Source organism: Gadus morhua, chromosome 4 (assembly GCF_902167405.1).
Source record: "Gadus morhua chromosome 4, gadMor3.0, whole genome shotgun sequence".
NCBI classification, from domain to species: Eukaryota; Metazoa; Chordata; class Actinopteri; order Gadiformes; family Gadidae; genus Gadus; species Gadus morhua.
Window position 1 is genome coordinate 6676291 of NC_044051.1, and position 20601 is coordinate 6696891.

At 44.9% G+C, this 20601-nt stretch overlaps 1 protein-coding gene across 1 annotated transcript; it reads right to left on the reverse strand.

Annotated features, from left to right (window-relative positions):
• Positions 1–13945: 13945 nt before the first annotated feature.
• Positions 13946–20078, reverse strand: LOC115541288 (uncharacterized). Its single transcript, XM_030352975.1, has 8 exons — positions 19951–20078; positions 18260–18561; positions 17980–18142; positions 17169–17270; positions 16642–16837; positions 16262–16376; positions 15559–15733; positions 13946–14794 (listed from the first exon to the last, which is right to left on the reverse strand). The coding sequence occupies exons 1-8, from the start codon at positions 20059–20061 to the stop codon at positions 14582–14584; spliced, it is 1377 nt and encodes a 458-aa protein (XP_030208835.1). The 5' UTR covers positions 20062–20078; the 3' UTR covers positions 13946–14581.
• Positions 20079–20601: the final 523 nt, after the last annotated feature.

Here is a 20601-nt window from a genome sequence, read left to right on the forward strand (position 1 = left end):
GTACTGCACTCCCCCTCCCCCGCGCCCCGCGCGCGACCCCTTCGTGCAGTACTCGTGACCCAGAGCTCGTGACCCAGAGCAAGCTCCTGTTTGTTGTTATCCTGCGGTAGCTACTGGAACTAGTTAATCCACATTTGGACCTAGCAGTAGAAGACAATTTCCATGGCAGACAAGACGCCACCATCCCCACCACCACCACCACCACCACCAGCAAAGAGAAGGAAAACTCTTTTTCAGAGAGTAATTGATAATAAAAACGCTGAAAGAGAAAAACTGAAATCAAGAATAATCCTAGGCGCTGTTTTCGAACGTTGGCGGCCACTGAAGGACGAGAAGGGTCTAAAAACCGATGCTTGTGTGGCGGTTGACCTAGTTTCAAAGTTTATACCGTTTATACTCGGTAATACCGGTGTTGAGACGAGTGTATTACTCGTTGTGAAAATGTCCACACCGCAGCAACCCTAGTGAAAACCAGGACTTCCAATACAATTATATGAAACAAACATATATTTTCTAAAAATAGTAATGATTTATGTGACCGTTTAATGTTTATAAAATCTGGTGCAACCATAGCCGCGAGAACGTATTCTCAGCAGGGGGTGCTGGAAAAAAAAAACTCAGCCTGCACTAGACTCGCAACTCGTTACATTGATCAAAAAGATATATAGCAGCGCAGCTCAATTACACCAGTGCATGCGCGCACAGTTGAAAATCGATCGTTGTGTTCACTTCCTTCACACCATGGTTCACATCCAGCTGCTCACAGAACAAGTTTAGCGCACCACCGCTACCCTCACACTTTTTCATATAACCTTTTTTTCAGCACTAGGTCATATGAGCATTAAATAAATGCTGCGTCTCAAAATGCCTTGGACAGCAGCGAGGATGACTCGCTTTGCCACGGGCCGAAACAGTTCGGAGCGACCACAGCCAGAGCAAACACAGCGGGGCAGAGGAGTGTCAGGAATAGTCTTTGGTGTACACATCAGTACGGCCTATTTTCACTACTGTTTAGTGGCAATGCAGTGTTTTATTCTATGCCTTTTTATTTTCGTATATTATTTCAATAAATACAATTTATTTATTCATAAAAACAAGATCTGGTCTTCAAATCTTTTTTCCAAATATAGGTCGTCTTACAATGGGGTTTGTGTTTATATTCGGACCAATACGGTACAGCGGGCGCTCACATGACGTTAAGCATTTCCTGGTGCATAATGTGACGCTTCAGAACCTAAAATCCCGTTTCTCCCCGTTGACACGACAACACATAACCGGCGTTTTCAGAAATCTCCACTTTGGCCGGAGTTTTTAGAAATGATCGTTTTCTGTGATAAGACAGGGCCTCGGACAGGGGGTGTTGCAGCAAGCAGCACCCCCAAAACCCCTACTTCCCGTGGTACTGGGTGCAACTTACAGCTGAATGTAGTGCCATGTTGTTAAACGAAAACCTACGCTAGCCTGGCTCGCTCTCGCGCATCTCTGTTCGCGCTCGTGCATGATTGCGCGTCCAGGTACTTGGAATGGGTGGAGTCAGAGTCAGCGTTGAAGGAGAGGGGGTAGGACCATTTGAGTTGTGTATTTTCAAAATCTGCTGGCGTTTCGCAAATCGCGTACCCAACCTTTAATAGTTTAGCTCAGGGGCTGTAACGGCTGGGTGACCAACAGGAGAAAAAGGGCTCAAATACACGCCTCAGGAAGCAAAAGACAGAGTGGAGAGAATGGTCTATACTGGAAGATTGTTTGGTGGCACAAAGGAAGGGAAACACGAAGGCTAAATACACTAGGAGATGATGTTTTTGCATTTCGCATTTTTGCATTTTGCATTTTTGCAAATTCATGCTTGTTAGTTCTTCTCATTCTGTTTGTAACATGGTGATTGCTGCTGCTGGAAGTAGAATTTCCTGAGGGAACTTTCCAGAGGGATAAATAAAGTAGGCCTACTTACCTATCTATCTAATGATGGAAAGGTGAGGGGCCTGTCGATACCTGGGCCGTATTCAATGTCTTCAGAAATGAGCATTTGACAGGGGCCTTCATACAGTACAACATAAAAACATTCACTTTTATACATATAATTATATATATATGTGTGTATTAGTGACACACCAATTGATCTGATATGGACACCGATCATTCTCGGCCGATATACACCCTAAACACGTGATCAGTGATCAGCCGATCAACTTGAAATTTGTTTTTTTGCAGGAGGCGCTCTATGGTAGGCCATTAGCGTAAATAAAGTCTTTGAAATAACGTGTTAACCCGACCAATTGTGTGCGTTAACGTGTAATATTTGGATGTAGCAACAGAATTGACACGTTAACGTGCATTGGTTGTGTCCAATGAGGGACCTTGAATCAAGGCGGTCATGAATATTCAATGTATATCAATGATGTTGAACACCAACGGAGCACGTTGCGCATAAATGAATGATGCTGTGTATAAATGACTGATGTGGGCGTCGACGCACTCGTATCAACGGCCTTCACAGGGATTACGTGACTCATGAAAAAAAACGTTGCAGACAGTGATTTTACATTTAACATAGGCCTAATTCATCTTGCCTCACAATAAAGCTAGGCCTATCATAACCAAAAAGGTTCTGGTTGATCTCAGTGATAGGATGCAATAACTACATCTCACTGGGCTTCATTCTCCCCATATTATTTTTGTTATTATACATTTTGAATGTAGGTTTGCACCAAAAGCAGCCCAATTCCATTGATATTACCTTGACCCTTAAAGGCATATTGTACGATTTTCAGTGATATGCACTTTTTAATATGTTGTTGAAATTGGTTTTTACATCCTGACAGCAATAAATAACTTATGGGCAATGAAAAAGAAGCGAAAAAAAAACGAATTCTGTATCTGCTATAAACCTGTTAAAATGCTTACCAATCGGAGACATTGTACCCGAATATAAAGAACCAATCACAAGCCTGCGCGTTCTCTCCCCTCTGTGTACGAGCCTGAGCCGGCCTGAGCGCGTTCACGGAGGGCAAAGAAAGCGTTGTTGTCATAGTAGTTCATGGCAGTGGACTAGACCTAGTGAGCCTACAACGTTAACACGATGGAAGAAAAAAAGCAGAAGTTACCACTCCCACCGTTACTTGCCCCGTTCATCCTTTTAAAAAGGCAAGAAAAAGAGACAGAAAATGAAAAGGCAGCAACAAAAAAAAAGTAAGAGAATGCTCGAGGAAAAACGAGAATAAATATTGGATTCGCTTTTCAGCGATGGCGACAGCTGAGGGAGTTGAATGGCCTGAAAAGTGACGCAATGGTTGCCGTTGAAGTAAGCCGTAAGCAGCATTAGCGCTCGTGCACGGCTCTGTGTCGAGGGGTTGGGGCAGGGAGTCCTGAAGGGTGGGGGAGGAGTTAAACGGAACTCCGAAGAGAAGCTAATTTCAAATCATGCTAGCTCTCACATCGTACAGTATAGCTTTAAGCCCAGTTCAGACCAAAGATTCACCTTGCAACGGCTTGCAACGAGACGGTTTTAGAACGTCGCAGGGGCGGTGTGAACGGGTCGTTGCAAGGCGTCGCAAGGCGTTGCAAGGAGTCGCCGGAGATTGAACATGTCAAATCGCAAGGTCCAGTTTTAGAACGCGGCGATTTAACTATTCCACTTCAGCCAATCACAGCACAGAACAACTTGTACGTCACGGCCTTACTCCGTCCCGGTACCGTACTGTCGTATTTTGTTGATGTATTTGCACTTTTAATCTTGCTGAATTCTACGACGAATAATTGTGTCCAAATACAGATATGAGGACGACAAATGACCTGAAAAGATTTGGTTGGGGTTTGTCTCATTTTTCCTGCATTTACAGTGTGGGCGCAGAATTCGACGGTGCGCTAGATTGATTGTGGCATCGTTGATTGCGACCTGCGTTGCTTGTGGACTCTGTGATGATCGCAAACACGAATAATAGTGTCCAAATACAGATATAAGGACGACAAATGACCTGAAAACACTTGGTTGGAGTTTGACTCATTTTCCCCGCATTTACAGTGTGGTCGCAGATTTCGACGGTCTGCTGACATGAATTGTGACCCAGCGGGAAATGCGACCTGCTGCTTGTGGACTCTGTGATGATCGCAGACATGAATAATTGTGTGCACATACAGATATGAGGACGACAAATGACCGGAAAATGCAATGTATCCAACAACGGGTAATCTAAACTAACTAAGCTCCAGCTATTTACTCCAATGCAGATGTAGTGGAGAATGACAAGACATAGTAACTCTAGCCTACTCTCAAGTAAAATAAAAATAAAACTAATTGCAAACCTAACTAATCTAACCTAACCTACGCAAATAATGCTGTTGCGGCTCTCAGCATGTGCCAGAGCGTTCACAGTTACTATGGAAACCACCTAGCGTCGCAGCCCGTTGCAGCGCGTCGCAGCCAGTGTGAACTGCCCAGTTTTAGAACGTCGCAGCCCGTCTCGTTGCAAGGCGTTGCAAGGCGTTGCAAGGCGTTGCAAGGCGTTGCAAGGCGTTGCAAGGCGTTGCAAGGAGTTGCGAGTTGCAAGGCGTTGCAAGGTGAATCTTTGGTCTGAACTGGGCTTTAGTTCAGTTGAAATTTAAACATTGTTTCAATATTCCTGATAATTGAAATGCCATTGAAATTCCGTTGATCTATGGATAGGATTTCTACGATGGCTCATTGCATTCACTCAATAATAAAAATTTCACCAGGTTATCTCGTAATTATGAGATACTATCTCGTAATTATGAGATAGTAGAGAGTAGTGACGCTTGCACAGAAGCATACGGCCGACATCTTGCTTTATTCTGGTTGGAAATAGTAACATAGTTACGCCATTAAATGCGTTTATGGAAACATTTTTAGCGAGAAATGTGCATTTTACTTTCATAATGTTCGCTCGGTGAATGTGAAGGATGTTTGGTTTGATAGTTATGACGAAGAGTGAACGCTCCGTTCACTTGCATGGACAGAGTCTCTGGTTGCTAAGCAACCTCAACGTCTTGGCGGACTATTTCTCTGCTGATCAACACTACGAATGCTGGAAACACACCAGACACACCATGTGAGGTTATTTAACCCGATAATTGTTATTTATATCCGAGATTATTTAATCTAACCCGATCCAAGCTTTGAAATTATGATCAGAGATGTTTAAAATGTGTAAAATAATTAAAATAGCTTTCAAAACACAGGTATTTAGAAAAGGGGGGGGGGGGGGCTCAGCTGAAATTTGTGCTCTGAGGGGGGGCTCACTCTCTCACACTTTGAAAACCCCTGTTCTACATCATTTTAATTTCCACCCTTTTTTAATGTTGAAACAACGTTGAAATCTACGATGGCTCATTGCATTCACTCAATAATAAAAATGTCACCAGGTTATCTCATAATTATGAGATAATTATCTCATAATTATGAGATAGTATCTCATAATTACGAGATAATTATCTCATAATTACGAGATACTATCTCATAATTATGAGATAATTATCTCATAATTACGAGATAATTATCTCATAATAAGGTTTCAGGTCATCCTACTTGAACCGGCAGGACGACCGCACCCACTGCTGTATTGACACCATAGCAACATCATGTGACATTAAGAAGAAGACTGCAGGAACTTGTCATGGTATGAAAAGTAATAGGCTACTAGTCTGATTACAAGAACAATTAAATCAATTGTTCTTAAACAAGTACAATTATTAATTCATTGTTACGTTTTTCTGAAAGTTCTGAAATTGATACACATTTGATTTACTTTTTACAGGCTTTGTCTATAAAGCCCCCCCTAATTTCTGTGTTTCTAAACTATCGTTTAAAGGAATGTAACATTTGCCAAAAGCTAGAGATGTTGAGCTATGACTTTAAAGGAAACTTATAAAGGAAAAGGACAGCAAGGTGGATTACTTATGTGACCAAAAAATCCTGCCACTTCGAAGCTCAACACAAGACAACTAAATACGTCTGACCTACACACATGCCCTGATGGCCTCTCTGAGGTGCATGTACAAATTCACTGCCTGATATGGATCTGTTGCTAGAGTGAGATTGGAATCAGCCATAAAGATGTTGCATAGTTCATATAGATCTGGATCAAACGGTTTGGTCTGGCTAAAGATACATTCATTTTTGCACAGTTGAAAATCACCATCTTCAATTGGGGAAAGGAAGTCTCTTGTCCCATAGAGTTCAGGTAATGCAAACATCACGTTCGGCCGACCGCTGGTGACGTTAAGGTTTTTCGATGGCCTGATGGTGAGTGTGTTCCAGACCTGTGCAGTGTCATCCAACTCATCCTGTTAAAAGCAAGAATATAAAAACAGTAAATACATTAAGGAAGAACTATAAATGCATTTCCAGGGCTGTTCGCTTTATTTTTTTAAGTGGTAGCACTGGTGCCAGCAAGCACAAATATTCAGTAGCATAAAAATTAATTTTGTAGCACACACTTGCATAACACAAAACTTGCATAACCTTAACCCTTACATTTCACTCTAATTACCTTTGAGCATGTCATCTTGGTCACATTTGAGATTCACAATCAGTATTATATCCTTGTGTGCAGTAATAATTGTAGAAAAAATGAATAGGGCTGCACTTATTTAGACAAGAGCCTAACCTGGCAATAGCAACTTTTGCCGATTCAGAATTGTTTCCCCCCCCATAGAACATTATTAATATCTATATCGGTATATTGTTTATCTATACACATAATTATTGTAATAATGATAAACATTTTTAGAACATTTCCTTTTAATTAAAACCAAACTTTATACATTGAACACAGCCTATTTAATTAATTTGTATACATATTTCTACAATTTAGGATGAATTAAATAGGTTGTTGTGAATGTTTTTGGAGTAGTTCTTCCATGGCTTATTTTCAAAATGTGTCTATAGGCTACTGTTGACTGCTCTCAGCTCTCTGCAGCTGAAGGACAAGATGTGTCCAGCCAAAGTGGCGGGTGGACTCAATAACTTAAGACTACTTTACCCAGTTTGGCGAGTGTTAATTTTGAGCCCTCTAAGCAGTGTTGTGCATCACTTATGGAAGTAAATCTGTGCCATCGGATTTTGAAAGTGAAAACCCATTGAATTCTAAGCAATGAATATTATTATATACTATCTAATGGGAATTTTTATAGCATTTATACTTTTTTCAGAATCACAGTTTTAGTTTCAAACCGGCATCGTTTTCAGTTGCTTATAATTTCGGTCACCATAGCAACGCCGGTAAACAAACCCCGCCGAATAGTCGAATCTCTGGACTGAAAAGGCAGATGTATTTAAAAAAGGTGGAAATTAAAATGATGTAGAACAGGGGTTTTCAAAGTGTGAGAGAGTGAGCCCCCTCAGAGAACAAATTTAAGACAAAAGGTTAAGCTAAAACATGCTTTGATAAAGTTGTTAAATTGTGTTAAGAAATGTCCTTAAAAACGCACAAAGATGTTGGAATGTTTCAGAAATATATTTAAAATGTTTAAAAAATATGTTTCAAATGTTTCAAAAATATGTTTCAAATGCTTTAAAGGTTGGGAATGGGATTTGCGAAACGCCAGCAGATTTTGAAATACACAACTCAAATGGTCCTACCCCCTCTCCTTCTGACTCTGACTCCACCCATTCCAAGTACCTGGACGCGCAATCATGCACGAGCGCGAACAGAGATGCGCGAGAGCGAGCCAGGCTAGCGTAGGTTTTCGTTTAACAACATGGCACTACATTCAGCTGTAAGTTGCACCCAGTACCGCGGGAAGTAGGGGTGCTGGGGGTGATGCAACACCCCCTGTCCGAGGCCCTGTCTTATCACAGAAAACGATCATTTCTAAAAAACTCCGGCCAAAGTGGAGATTTCTGAAAACGCCGGTTATGTGTTGTCGTGTCAACGGGGAGAAACGGGATTTTAGGTTCTGAAGCGTCACATTATGCACCAGGAAATGCTTAACGTCATGTGAGCGCCCGCTGTACCGTATTGGTCCGAATATAAACACAAACCCCATTGTAAGACGACCTATATTTGGAAAAAAAGATTTGAAGACCAGATCTTGTTTTTATGAATAAATAAATTGTATTCATTGAAATAATATACGAAAATAAAAATGCATAGATAAAACACTGCATTGCCACTAAACAGTAGTGCAAATAGGCCGTACTGATGTGTACACCAAAGACTATTCCTGACACTCCTCTGCCCCGTTGTGTTCGCTCTGGCTGTGGTCGCTCCGAACTGTTTCGGCCCGTGGCAAAGCGAGTCATCCTCGCTGCTGTCCAAGGCATTTTGAGACGCAGCATTTATTTAATGCTCATATGACCTAGTGCTGAAAAAAGGTTATATGAAAAAGTGTGAGGGTAGCGGTGGTGCGCTAAACTTGTTCTGTGAGCAGCTGGATGTGAACCATGGTGTGAAGGAAGTGAACACAACGATCGATTTTCAACTGTGCGCGCATGCACTGGTGTAATTGAGCTGCGCTGCTATATATCTTTTTTATCAATGTAACGAGTTGCGAGTCTAGTGCAGGCTGAGTTTTTTTTTCCCAGCACCCCCTGCTGAGAATACGTTCTCGCGGCTATGGTTGCACCAGATGTTATAAACATTAAACGGTCACATAAATCATTAGGCTACTATTTCAGAGCTATTATGATGTGTTGTTGCAATAGTAATCCTGCTATTAGCTACTATTTCGGGCTCAGAAAAATCATCCTAGCTCAGACTGAAGCTGATTGTTAGCTTCCACACATGTTGTGTTTAAAAAATAACAAACTTCCCTATGTTTACTTATTTATCGAGCGGTCACATCGTGCCATGAAGTGATTTCAGTCCACCGTTGCAACCTATTAAAGCTATCGCCAAGTTATATGTAGACCTGCATGATTTCATGCAAATGTACCTAACTAAATGTCAGAGGTAGTGGCAAAGATATGTATTTTTTTAACTTTCACGTTTCTTGTAGCTCTAACTGAATAATCACAATCGCGTTTCTAGTAGTGTTGTCAGTCACGATACTGGATTTTCTAACTTTGACACTATACCTGGAAAAATATCGATATTCTATACCATTTTCGATATCAGGGGAAAAGTTTTTTTCAGGAAAGAACATACCCAAAGTAAATAGAGTATATCTCCACAACTGCAAGGGCGATAATGTCACCTTTGTGCCACAAGAAAGATTGTTGTGCAAGTGAAATAGTCAATGGGGATGATACTTGGTTAAAGTGAATAAAGCCATGGAACACAGCATAAGTGGAAGATAACATTTCCACCTGAAATATTTATCAGTTGGTCGTTATCATTTGGGAGCGATGTCTTACTCTGAGACACAAATAAAGGTAGATATCTTACAATTTTGACACTTGACACCTCTATTTAAATTTCAGGGCAAATATATTCGAATGCACCAAGCCAAACACTCGCAAATAAACATATGGCCACTAGATTGCGCTGAAGAATACGTTTTCTGATTGAAGGCAATTTACCTATTTCCTAAGAAACCTTCTCTTATTCATTGATTGAAAATACCATGTTTAGTTGCAAAATTTGGCCCAGACACTGGGTTATCTGTTTATGGTGGTTTTATTCGACCAGAATCAACTTTGTGGACAAAAACCACAAAGGTAATATTTCATTTTTGGTTGTTAAAAGAAAAGGGGACGTTTCTTCTTAAATTGTTATTTGCGAGTTTTAGTCACAGAATGATATGGGTTGGACTGTTGGAATAAGTGGAGGCTCAGCTTTCATGTAATATATAGTTTGTGAGGGTCCAATTTCGTGAAAAAGATCGCTATTGCTGTGCATGTGCACAGTTATGAAACCCAAAACCGTGTTCTTGCATATGACTTTCCTTGGTAATTTGCCTCAATCCAAAGTACTTCCAAACTGCACTCCTCTATCACTACTCCATTTTCCTTCTACCTAAACCGTTCGCGAGGGCGCTGCACTTGCGATGCTAGCTTTGTTGGCTAACCTTCAGCTTAACACCTTCGAATCACGGCCAGAGAACGCACTGCGATTGACAGAAGGCGGGGCTATATTCGCTCTGAAGCGATGCGTGTCTGTTAACTCGCTTTCCGAGAGAAGAGAAGACGGCGCGCTGATCAATTGCAAATAGGCCTACTTATATTTTGTGTTATTTTGCGGCAAAAAAGGTTGTTCTGCAGTTTCTAAAAACATTTGAATAAATAGCCTTTATATTAACATCCACCCAAAATCCACTTGCCCGTTCGGGCAACCAGAATTCAATCTCAACTTGCCCAAATATGACTTTTGGTTGCCCCGGGCAAGCGGGCAACCGTTAATGTCGAGGCCTGTTCTTGATTTCAGTTTTTCTCTTTCAGCGTTTTTATGATCAATTAACTCTCTGAAAAAGAGTTTTCCTTCTCTTTGCTGGTGGTGGTGGTGGTGGTGGGGATGGTGGCGTCTTGTCTGCCATGGAAATTGTCTTCTACTGCTAGGTCCAAATGTGGATTAACTAGTTCCAGTAGCTACCGCAGGATAACAACAAACTGGAGCTTGCTCTGGGTCACGAGCTCTGGATCACGAGTACTGCACGAAGGGGTCCCGCGCGGGGGAGGGGGAGTGCAGTACGACCGTTTGATTGACGTACTTACTGTCCAATGCAACTCGGTGGCAATGGAAATGATTGGCTGGAGTTTTTCGAGCCCTGCCCGTTCCACAGATGGTTGACTTGTTTAATTTTCATGTCAGTACTTCTAACTCAGTGGCTGTAAGCGGGTTATGATAAGGATTTCAAGTAATTTTGCAAAAATGGCCAAAAAAGCGAATTCCACACCCAACCTTTAAAATGATGATCAGAGATGTTTAAAATGTGTAAAATAATTAAAATAGCTTTTCATCAATTCCACACGGACCATTTTCCCAGCTGATATGAAAAGTAAAATATGTGATATTATAATAATTCCAGTGTCTCCTATAAACAGATTCATTAAAGATACACTGTGCTCATACACCTCCTCATCCTCCTCATCGTCATCCGCTTATCCGGGGTCGGGTCGCGGGGGGAGCAGCTCAAGCAAGGGGCCCCAGACTTCCCTTTCCCGGGCCACATTGACCAGCTCTGACGGGGGGATCCCGAGGCGTTCCCAGGCCAGTGTTGAGATATAATCTCTCCACCTAGTCCTGGGTCTTCCCCGAGGTCTCCTCCCCACTGGACGTGCCTGAAACACCTCCCAAGGAAGGCGCCCAGTGGGCATCCTTACCAGATGCCCGAACCACCTCAGCTGACTCCTTTCTAAGTAAAGGAGCAGCGGCTCTAATCCGAGTTCCTCACGGATGGCTGAGCTTCTCACCCTATCCCTAAGGGAGACGCCAGCCACCCTTCTGAGAAAACTCATCTCGGCCGCTTGTACCCGCGATCTCGTCCTTTCGGTCATCACCCAGCCCTCATGACCATAGGTGAGGATAGGAACGAAGATCGACCGGTAGATCGAGAGCTTTGCCTTGCGGCTCAGCTCTCTTTTCGTTACAACGGTGCGGTAAAGCGAACGCAATACCGCCCCCGCTGCTCCGATTCTCCGGCCAATCTCACGCTCCATAGTACCCTCACTCGCGAACAAGACCCCGAGGTACTTGAACTCCTTCACCTGGGCTAAGGACTCATTTCCTACCCGGAGTAAGCAATCCACCGGTTTCCTGCTAAGAGTCATGGCCTCAGATTTTGCGGTGCTGATCCTCATCCCAGCCACTTCACACTCGGCCGCCAGCCGATCCAGTGAGTGCTGAAGGTCACAGGCCGATGATCCAATGAGGACCACATCATCTGCAAAAAGCAGTGACGAGATCCTCAGACCACCGAACTGCAACCCCTCCCCACCACGACTACGCCTCGATATCCTGTCCATGTATATCACAAACAGGATTGGTGACAAGGCGCAGCCCTGGCGGAGACCAGCACCCACTGAGAACGAAACTGACTGGCTGCCGAGAACACGAACACAGCTCTCGCTTTGGGAGTACAAAGATTGGATGGCCCTGAGGATAGACCCCCTTACCCCATACTCCCGCAGCACCTCCCACAGTTTCTCCCGGGGGACCCGGTGATACGCCTTCTCCAGATCCACAAAACACATGTAGACCGGATGGGCATACTCCCAGGCCCCCTCCAGGATCCTTGCGAGAGTGAAGAGCTGGTCCGTAGTTCCACGTCCGGGGCGAAAACCGCATTGTTCCTCTTCAATCTGAGGTTCGACGATCGGCCGAACCCTCCTTTCCAGCACCTTGGAGTAGACTTTACCAGGGAGGCTGAGAAGTGTGATACCCCGGTAATTGGCACACACTCTCTGGTCCCCCTTTTTGAACAGGGGAACCACCACCCCGGTTTGCCACTCCTTTGGCACTGTACCCGACTCCCACGCGATGTTGAATAGGCGTGTCAACCATGACAGCCCCTCAACACCCAGAGCCTTTAGCATTTCTGGCTGGATCTCATCAATCCCTGGGGCTTTGCCACTGCGGAGATGTTTGACTACCTCAGTGACCTCCACCAGGGAAATTGACGACGAAACACCATCAACCTCGAGCTCTGCCTCCAACATAGAGGGCGTGTTATTCGGATTCAGGAGTTCCTCAAAGTGTTCCTTCCAACGTCCGACGACCTCCTCAGTTGAGGTCAACAGAGTCCCATCCTTACTGTACACAGCTTGGATGGTTCCCCGTTTCCCCCTCCTGAGGTGCCGGATAGTCTTCCAGAAACACTTTGGTGCCGACCGAAAGTCCTTCTCCAAGGCCTCTCCGAACTTCTCCCACACCCGCTGCTTAGCCTCCGACACGGCAGCCGCTGCAGCCCTTCGAGCCTGTCGGTACCCTGCAACCGAGTCAGGAGTCCTCCAGGATATCATATCCCGGAAGGCCTCCTTCTTCAGTCGGACGGCTTCCCTGACCACCGGTGTCCACCACGGTGTCCGAGGGTTACCGCCCCTTGAGGAGCCTAAGACCCTGAGGCCACAGCTAGCCACCGCAGCTTCAGCAATGGAGGCTTTGAACACCGCCCACTCCGGCTCAATGCCCCAAACCTCCACAGGAATGCCAGAAAAGCTCCGCCGGAGGTGTGAGTTGAAGATACCTAGGACGGGGGCCTCCTCCAGACGTTCCCAGTTCACCCGCACTACTCGTTTGGGCTTACCAGTTTTACCCTACTGATGATGTGTTGTTGCAATAGTAATCCTGCTCAGTACGAGAGGAACTGCTCATACACAGTATTTACAATTTGGAGGACGTTTGCAATAGTGAAATCGTTGTTAGCACAACCTCAAGTGGCCACTGGTGAGAGTGCACCACATGGTCGATGGAAGTGCTTCAAACCAGGAAGTTAAGGCCCCGTCCACACGAAGCCGAAACGGGCGAAACCGTTACGGTTTCGATCTATCCGGTTTCGAAGTATCTCCGTAAAGACGAAGCCAAGCGAAACCGGGTAGACCTGTAGAAACGCTGTAGTACACAAGCCAGGCCCATAAGGGGCGCTGCTTCTGCTACAGAAATCCAGAAGGAAAATAAATAAGAAAAGAGGCGAGCATGCGCATAAAGGGTGAGACTCCGCGGGCTTAACAGTCATTGGCTAGAGGATCGAAGGGGGGGGGGGGGGGGGGGGCGATGACGTCATGGTTTGCGGTTTCAGTCGGTTTCAGGCGTCCACACGAATCCAAAACGAAACCGGGTAGATTTGAAACCACCTCCGAGGGTGGTTTCAGAAGTTTGCGGTTTCGGTCAGCGGATTCGCCGGCTTCGTGTGGACGGAAGGCCGAACCGTACAAGACCTTTGCGGTTTCGCCATGAAATCGGCTTCGTGTGGACGGGGCCTAAATTAAACCACGAGACTGCACTGCCGCCGGTCCTCACTGGAAGCCGATTGACCGAACAGGCTCTGCAAGGCTCATTTGCATAAAGGTAAATGTCCAAGGTTAAATGATAATATGAATTATACGCAGACAACATGATGTACAAGGGGTGCTTTATAGGTGACGTGCAAAGAGATTAATTAATTTTTTTAGGATGTGGAATAATTTACAAATAGAGGAACTGTTTGGGGGTAAGAGAGAGATCGTCGTTTTATGTCGATAAGCATGAATTATATTCATTAGGATAAATAATAAACAGTGCTTTTCAGAACTGCATAAAACATTCACACATTCATTCACACATTCAAACACCGCGACCCCCGCAGGATTCCAACGCGTCCTGGAAAACCTGGATTTTAAAAGCTTGCTATCAAAACATGGAAAACATGGATAAATTGATCAAATGTCCTGGAAGAGGCCGGAATTTGCATTGAAAATAATCTGATTGATAATCTTTTTTGCTGTCTTAATTACTTCCTGTCTTGTTGTCATACCAGGTAAGTGTGTGGGTTGAGCATCGAGGTCAAAGGGCAGTTGTCTGGCGGAGGTTCCGGGCCTGATGGCAAAGCGTCTCAGGAGATACTCATTTTCATAAAATAAGTCAGTGAAATAAAAACTTCTTTGCAATACTTTGTCGTAATCCTTCTTCTGCTGATGGTAACAAAGTCATGCTCATTTCTAAAATAGGCGTTAGCTAACGTTAACGTTGTATTAGCTAACGTGTAGCTAACGTCAACGTAGTCCTGCCATGGCAGGACTAGGATGGGCTGAGGTTGGAGCGGGGCCAGCGGTGGTGTTGAGGAGACCCATGGAGCTCAGGGCGTGGTTGACCCGCTCCACCAGGGCCCCGGCCACCTTCAGCAGCCCCTCGTCCCGGACCAGCGCCCCCTGCTGGTTGTTCTTCCTGCGCCGGACGTGGTACAGCTGGCCGCGCTCTCGGCCGACCTGGACGGGGTCAACAGGATTCATGCGGTCATGTTAACCCTCGCAAATTGAGTGTTGAAATGTGGAGTCAATTGTGAAGTTTAAGGGCAGGAAGTGTTTTCTTATGATTGGTGTAATTATCGTGGGACCGGCGGGTTTGAAATGTAAAAAATACTCTTGAGAAGTACTCCAGAATATTTCACCACTGATTTATTAATTAGGTGTATGAATTAATAATACTTGATGCAAGTTATTATAGATAGAACAGGGAAAACGGGACATTAAAAAGGCTGTCGGTAAGATTAGAGGGTGTAAAGATGGAGACCAGAAAATAACCGAATTTCACCGGAACTAAACTCCCTCTCTGCTCCCGCCCTCCTTATGTTTCCCAGCCAATGAAAAGTGTACCCATTTCCGTCGCACATGTGAGAAATGTCTTCCTGGACCAATCGCGGAAGAGATGCCCCGATTGGTCAGAAATGAGCAGGGAGCGGTCTGGAATCTAGACCCGAATATGTCTACACACAGTCCTACCTGAATCAGCCGCATCTCTTATAGGCCTACTAAACCCCTGCACTAAAAATTACTGACATATGAACTGACGTATTTTTTTATAATAACTGACATAATAACTAACATATTTTATTTCCTCGTAAAATGAACGTTAAAAAATAAAAAAAATATTTCGCTTTTACACGGACCACCTGCAGTACCGTCACGGACCACTGGTGGCCCGCGGACCACACTTTGGGAATGACTGCTAGAGTTTATGTCACGACACTTACCCGCTCGGTGCGTCCTCCGTCGATGTGTTCGTGGACGCTGTGAACCTCCATCTGCAGGACGCCGCGGGGGTCCAGCACAAGCTTCCCCGTGTTGTAGCCCGACGTGTCTAGCTCCCTCAGAACATGACCCAGGAAGTTGGAGCCAGGAACGTTCCTCCACTCTGGAAAGTCAAACCTGAGGAGGACACAGGAGACAAAAAAATAATTATGCATATATATATACATATGAATGCAAAATATTACAATATATTCATATGTATATGAATGTAAAATATACATAATAAAAATATATATTATTTATAGGATATTAATTATTAAAAAATTATGTATTTTTATTTTATTTGAATTAATGAATATATTTAAAATATAAACCACACCTGGTGGTCTAATATGCCCCCTTTAAAATAATCATATCATCATAATGATGATGATATGATTATTATTGATTATTAATCATAATTAATTATAACCAATAAAATAATCATAATTCTCAATTGGTCTCCATTTCTTCTTTCTGTACCTTAGCACTTAGAAGCAGTTGCTTTGCTTATTTTGTGATTTTTTTAATCTAAATTAATCTTGCACTTTCTGGGGTATATATTCATTGTTGAATGCACTTACTGTCAGTGACTTTTGACCAAAGCGTCGACTAAATAAATGTATTGGAATGAAACCTGCCGTATCTTCAGGCGGAAGGGCGTACCTGCTGTTCTCCTCCTTTTCTTCGTAAGGGAAAACGTTGTTGGGGAAGTAGAAGTTGACCTTCTCTCCGTGGGCTTTTTCTAGGTCACTGATCAGCGTTTGGAAAGACACATTGCCTGTCAACAGATTGGCACCATCAGTGGCCTGGGATGAACACCGAAAGACACAGCGGTCGTCCTCATAGCTTAACGACGTTAAAAGATGAGGAGAAAACTGCGTTCACAGCGAAGAGAGCATGCACTAAATAATCGTATCTGATTGGCCAGAGTCTTTTTTAACCACATGAATTCCGCAAAAGACTCAAGACTCACTTGTTCACCTAGGCACTCCATAGCTTCCCCCCTTACCCCCAAAAATCCGAAAAGTACAATTGTGCCATACCTGCGGGCAGTATGACCTCGTCGGCGTCGTGCATGAGGACGTAGCGGGACTGGTACATGCTCCTGTACAGACAGTCGTTGCTGGAGGGGATCTGGCCGTAGTAGTGGATCTGACCCGGCCCCAGCGACGGCGTCCAGCTGGAGGAAGGCTTCAGGAAGGCGTCGATTGGCCAGGGCCGCACCTGCAGGAAGCCCGACTGGGGGGAGAGGGCCGAAACAATGTACGTTTACATTCACATTTACATTTAGGGCATTTGCGGACGCTTTTATCCAAAGCGACTTGCATAAGTATTGTCAGAAGATAAATGAACAAATATATCGCTGTCGGAACAGTAAGGATGTTCATAGAAACAAGTGCCAGGCACTAACAATCGCTAGGTTAACCCCTTCCCGTCTACGAAAAAGGTAGCTAGGATAAGACTCTACGCGATTTTAATGACTATGCGATCAGTGCTTACATTAAATGCCAAGACGCACGACATACAATAAGCGCCAAAAATGTTAATGCGGGTTAGCTTCTTAGCGCACCTTGCGGGAGTAGTAATCAAGCACCGTATCCATGGTAGCGGAGCAGCTGGTCTTGTAGACGATGACTCTTTGGATCCCTAGCAGTCGGTAGAGCTCCATTGCCTGCATAGCCACAGTTTCCATTAAATTCCAGTAATATGTGTACATTTTCGTCGCTCACAGCTTTAAACTCGATTGCTGAATCCACGTTTGTGTATCATGTGACCAGGGCTGTGAGCTGACTGGTTTCTGTCGTGTCTAAAAGCTGTCATCACTGGGATGTCTCTGGATCCATGCTGTAGGGGGGAGAGTCCCAACAGATACCGGTCATCATAACGGTTCAGATACCAAGATGGAAGTTATGGGGACCCATGTTATTCCACTGGAGTGGTGACCTGGACACACTGAGACTGGTGACCTGTGACCCTGACACACTGAGAGGGGTGACCTGTGACCTTGACACACTGAGACTGGTGACCCGGACACAATGAGACTGGTGGCCTCTGAAACTGGTGGCCTTTGACCTGGACAAACTGAAAGTGGTGACCTCGACACAATGAGACTGGTGACCTCTGAAACTGGTGACCTTTCACCTGGACAAACTCAGACTTGTGAGAACTTGACAAACTGAAACTGGTGACCTTGACACAATGAGACTGCTGACCTCTGAGGCTGGTGACCTTTGACCTGGACGAACTGAAAGTGGTGACCTGGACACACTGAGACTGGTGACCTGTGACCTTGACACACTGAGACTGGTGACCTGGACACAATGAGACTGGTGACCTCTGAAACTGGTGACCTTTGACCTGGACAAACTGAAAGTGGTGACCTGGACAAACTGCAGCACGTTGTCGTAGCTGTTGAACATGTTGGCGATGCACAGAGTGAAGCGGAGCGGGAGCCGGGGCCGCTCCACGGGGGCCCGGTTCAGGACGGGCAGCAGGGTGAAGTTGGTGAAGTCCACGCTGTCTCCGGACAACAGCCCAACGAACCTGGGAGACATCCAGCCAATCAGAGAGCAGCTGCCCTCAATATTAGTCAAATGTGTTTCGAATGTCACCGTAGGCTCCATTGGCGACAGTGAAATAAACATTCTTGAATTGCCCTACCTGGGCTCGCAGCCGGGTGGGATCAGGCACAGGAAGTCTCCCGTCCCGTATGGGAAGAAATAGTTGGATCGGTGGGTGGTGCGCTGGGCCGTGGCCGTCGCCATCTCGCCGTCCCCTTGGCAACAGAACACACAGCTGCTCCGCAGGGAGCGCTCCTCGCCGGGCACGATGGCCAGCAGGCGGACGCTCGCCGCGGGCGTGCGGTGCTCGCGGAAGGCGTTGATGAGCAGGGTCCTGGAGCCGGGGACCCGGGTGAAGGTCTCAGAGTCGGAGCGCACGCTGCAGCCGCAGGCCTCACGCTTCTGTTAGTGCAGCAGGCGAGAGAAGGGGTTAGTAAAGGGGAGGTTGTTACTTCCTGTTTACTCCGGAGACCTGTGCTGTGTCTGAAATCGCGCACTTCTACACTTTTACTTACTTTTTTGAGTGCACAAAACGCAGTGCACTGGAATTACCTCAGTGGCGCACTCAAAACGATCTAAAACATGAGTGTGGACCGATGGAAACTTTCCACCCTCAACGGCCGCCATCTTGTCTACTTAGCGGAGGGGGCGGGAACTTCAAATGTTTTAGAGTTGATTAGTACTATACAGTGCTAAAATAAAAACAGATAAAATTGATGGAAATTGATTGATGGTAATGCAATTGATAGCTTTTAAGATGGCGAATTATTATTATTATATTATATTATTATTGAACAAAATACCACAGCAGAAGAACGTCAAACTGCAAACTAATTTCCGGTAGGAAATTAGGCGCAGTAGCACTGCGCCTACAAGTTAGGGTGCACTCACACTAGGCCATCTGGCCGTGGCCGTTTTCACACCTAACCGTGCTCAAATCTGCCAGTGTGAGTGTGGCCAGTCTGGCTAGGCCAGGCCAATTTGGCCACTTTGGAGAGGCCGTTTCCTCTGTGTCAACGCGTATTCTGTCCCCAATGGCCTTCCGTACGTTTTGACCATCTAATGAGGGTCAAATTTCCGATAACATTTTCCCTACTGATACCGATTCCTTAACTTGAGCATCGGCCGATACCGAGTATGCACCAATACGGCATCTAGCATTGTAACTACTAATGGCACTTGTTATTTTTGAAGGCTTCTCTTACGATGACGGCAATGTATAGTCTGTTCACTTACTGCCGACCATTATTTTTTTCAGAATATTTACATTCACATTTAGGGCATTTAGCCGATGCTTTTATCCAAAGCGACTTACAATAAGTACATTTGTCATAAGAAGTGCAACAATATATCGCTATATCGGTACAGAAAGGATGTTCATAGAACCAAGTGCAAGTACAACAATCGCTAGGCTAACCAATTCCTTGTGTTACAGCAATGATAGCAGCTACTGCAGTTGCTACACAGTTAAATACTATAATGCAATAAAATACAACACAATACAATACAGTGTACAATGGTGGCCAGAAGGGGGAGGGTGGCTATGCAGAGTCGAGGTGGACTCTGAACATGTGAGTCTTGATTCTTTTTCGGAACTAGCTCATTTACATTTATAATCTATGATTAGAATAATGCATTTGTATTCTTGTAGTTAAGCGGGAGCATCCATGTGTTTCCGATTTGTTTGCTCGAACGCATGTTGGTTAGAGATGGAGCGTTTCCCATTCCGACTTTTCACCTCTGACCTTCCGACCAATCGGAGCAACTCTATTCAAAACGTTCCGAACTCACCAGCCGGTTAGCCCGCTCCGGCTGCAGGAGACTGATCATCACCATTACGATCGAGTAAAGCAGAAGAGTAAGAACCAGGAAGGACCATTTCCTCCGTCGCCATGATGACATGCTGTACGGGATAGCAGGAACAAACACAACGCTCGTTACACAACGCTCATCAAATCGCTCTTAAAGGTTGGGTACGGAATTCGCTTTTTTGGCCATTTTTGCAAAATTACTTGAAATCCTTATCATAACCCGCTTACAGCCACTGAGTTAGAAGTACTGACATGAAAATTAAACAAGTCAATCATCTGTGGAACGGGCAGGGCAACGAGGTGGCAATCATTTGGATTGCCACCTCGTTGCATTGGACAGTAAGTACGTCAATCAACGGTCGTACTGCACTCCCCCTCCCCCGCGCCCCGCGCGCGACCCCTTCGTGCAGTACTCGTGACCCAGAGCTCGTGACCCAGAGCAAGCTCCTGTTTGTTGTTATCCTGCGGTAGCTACTGGAACTAGTTAATCCACATTTGGACCTATCAGTAGAAGACAATTTCCATGGCAGACAAGACGCCACCATCCCCACCACCACCACCACCACCACCAGCAAAGAGAAGGAAAACTCTTTTTCACAGAGTAATTGATAATAAAAACGCTGAAAGAGGA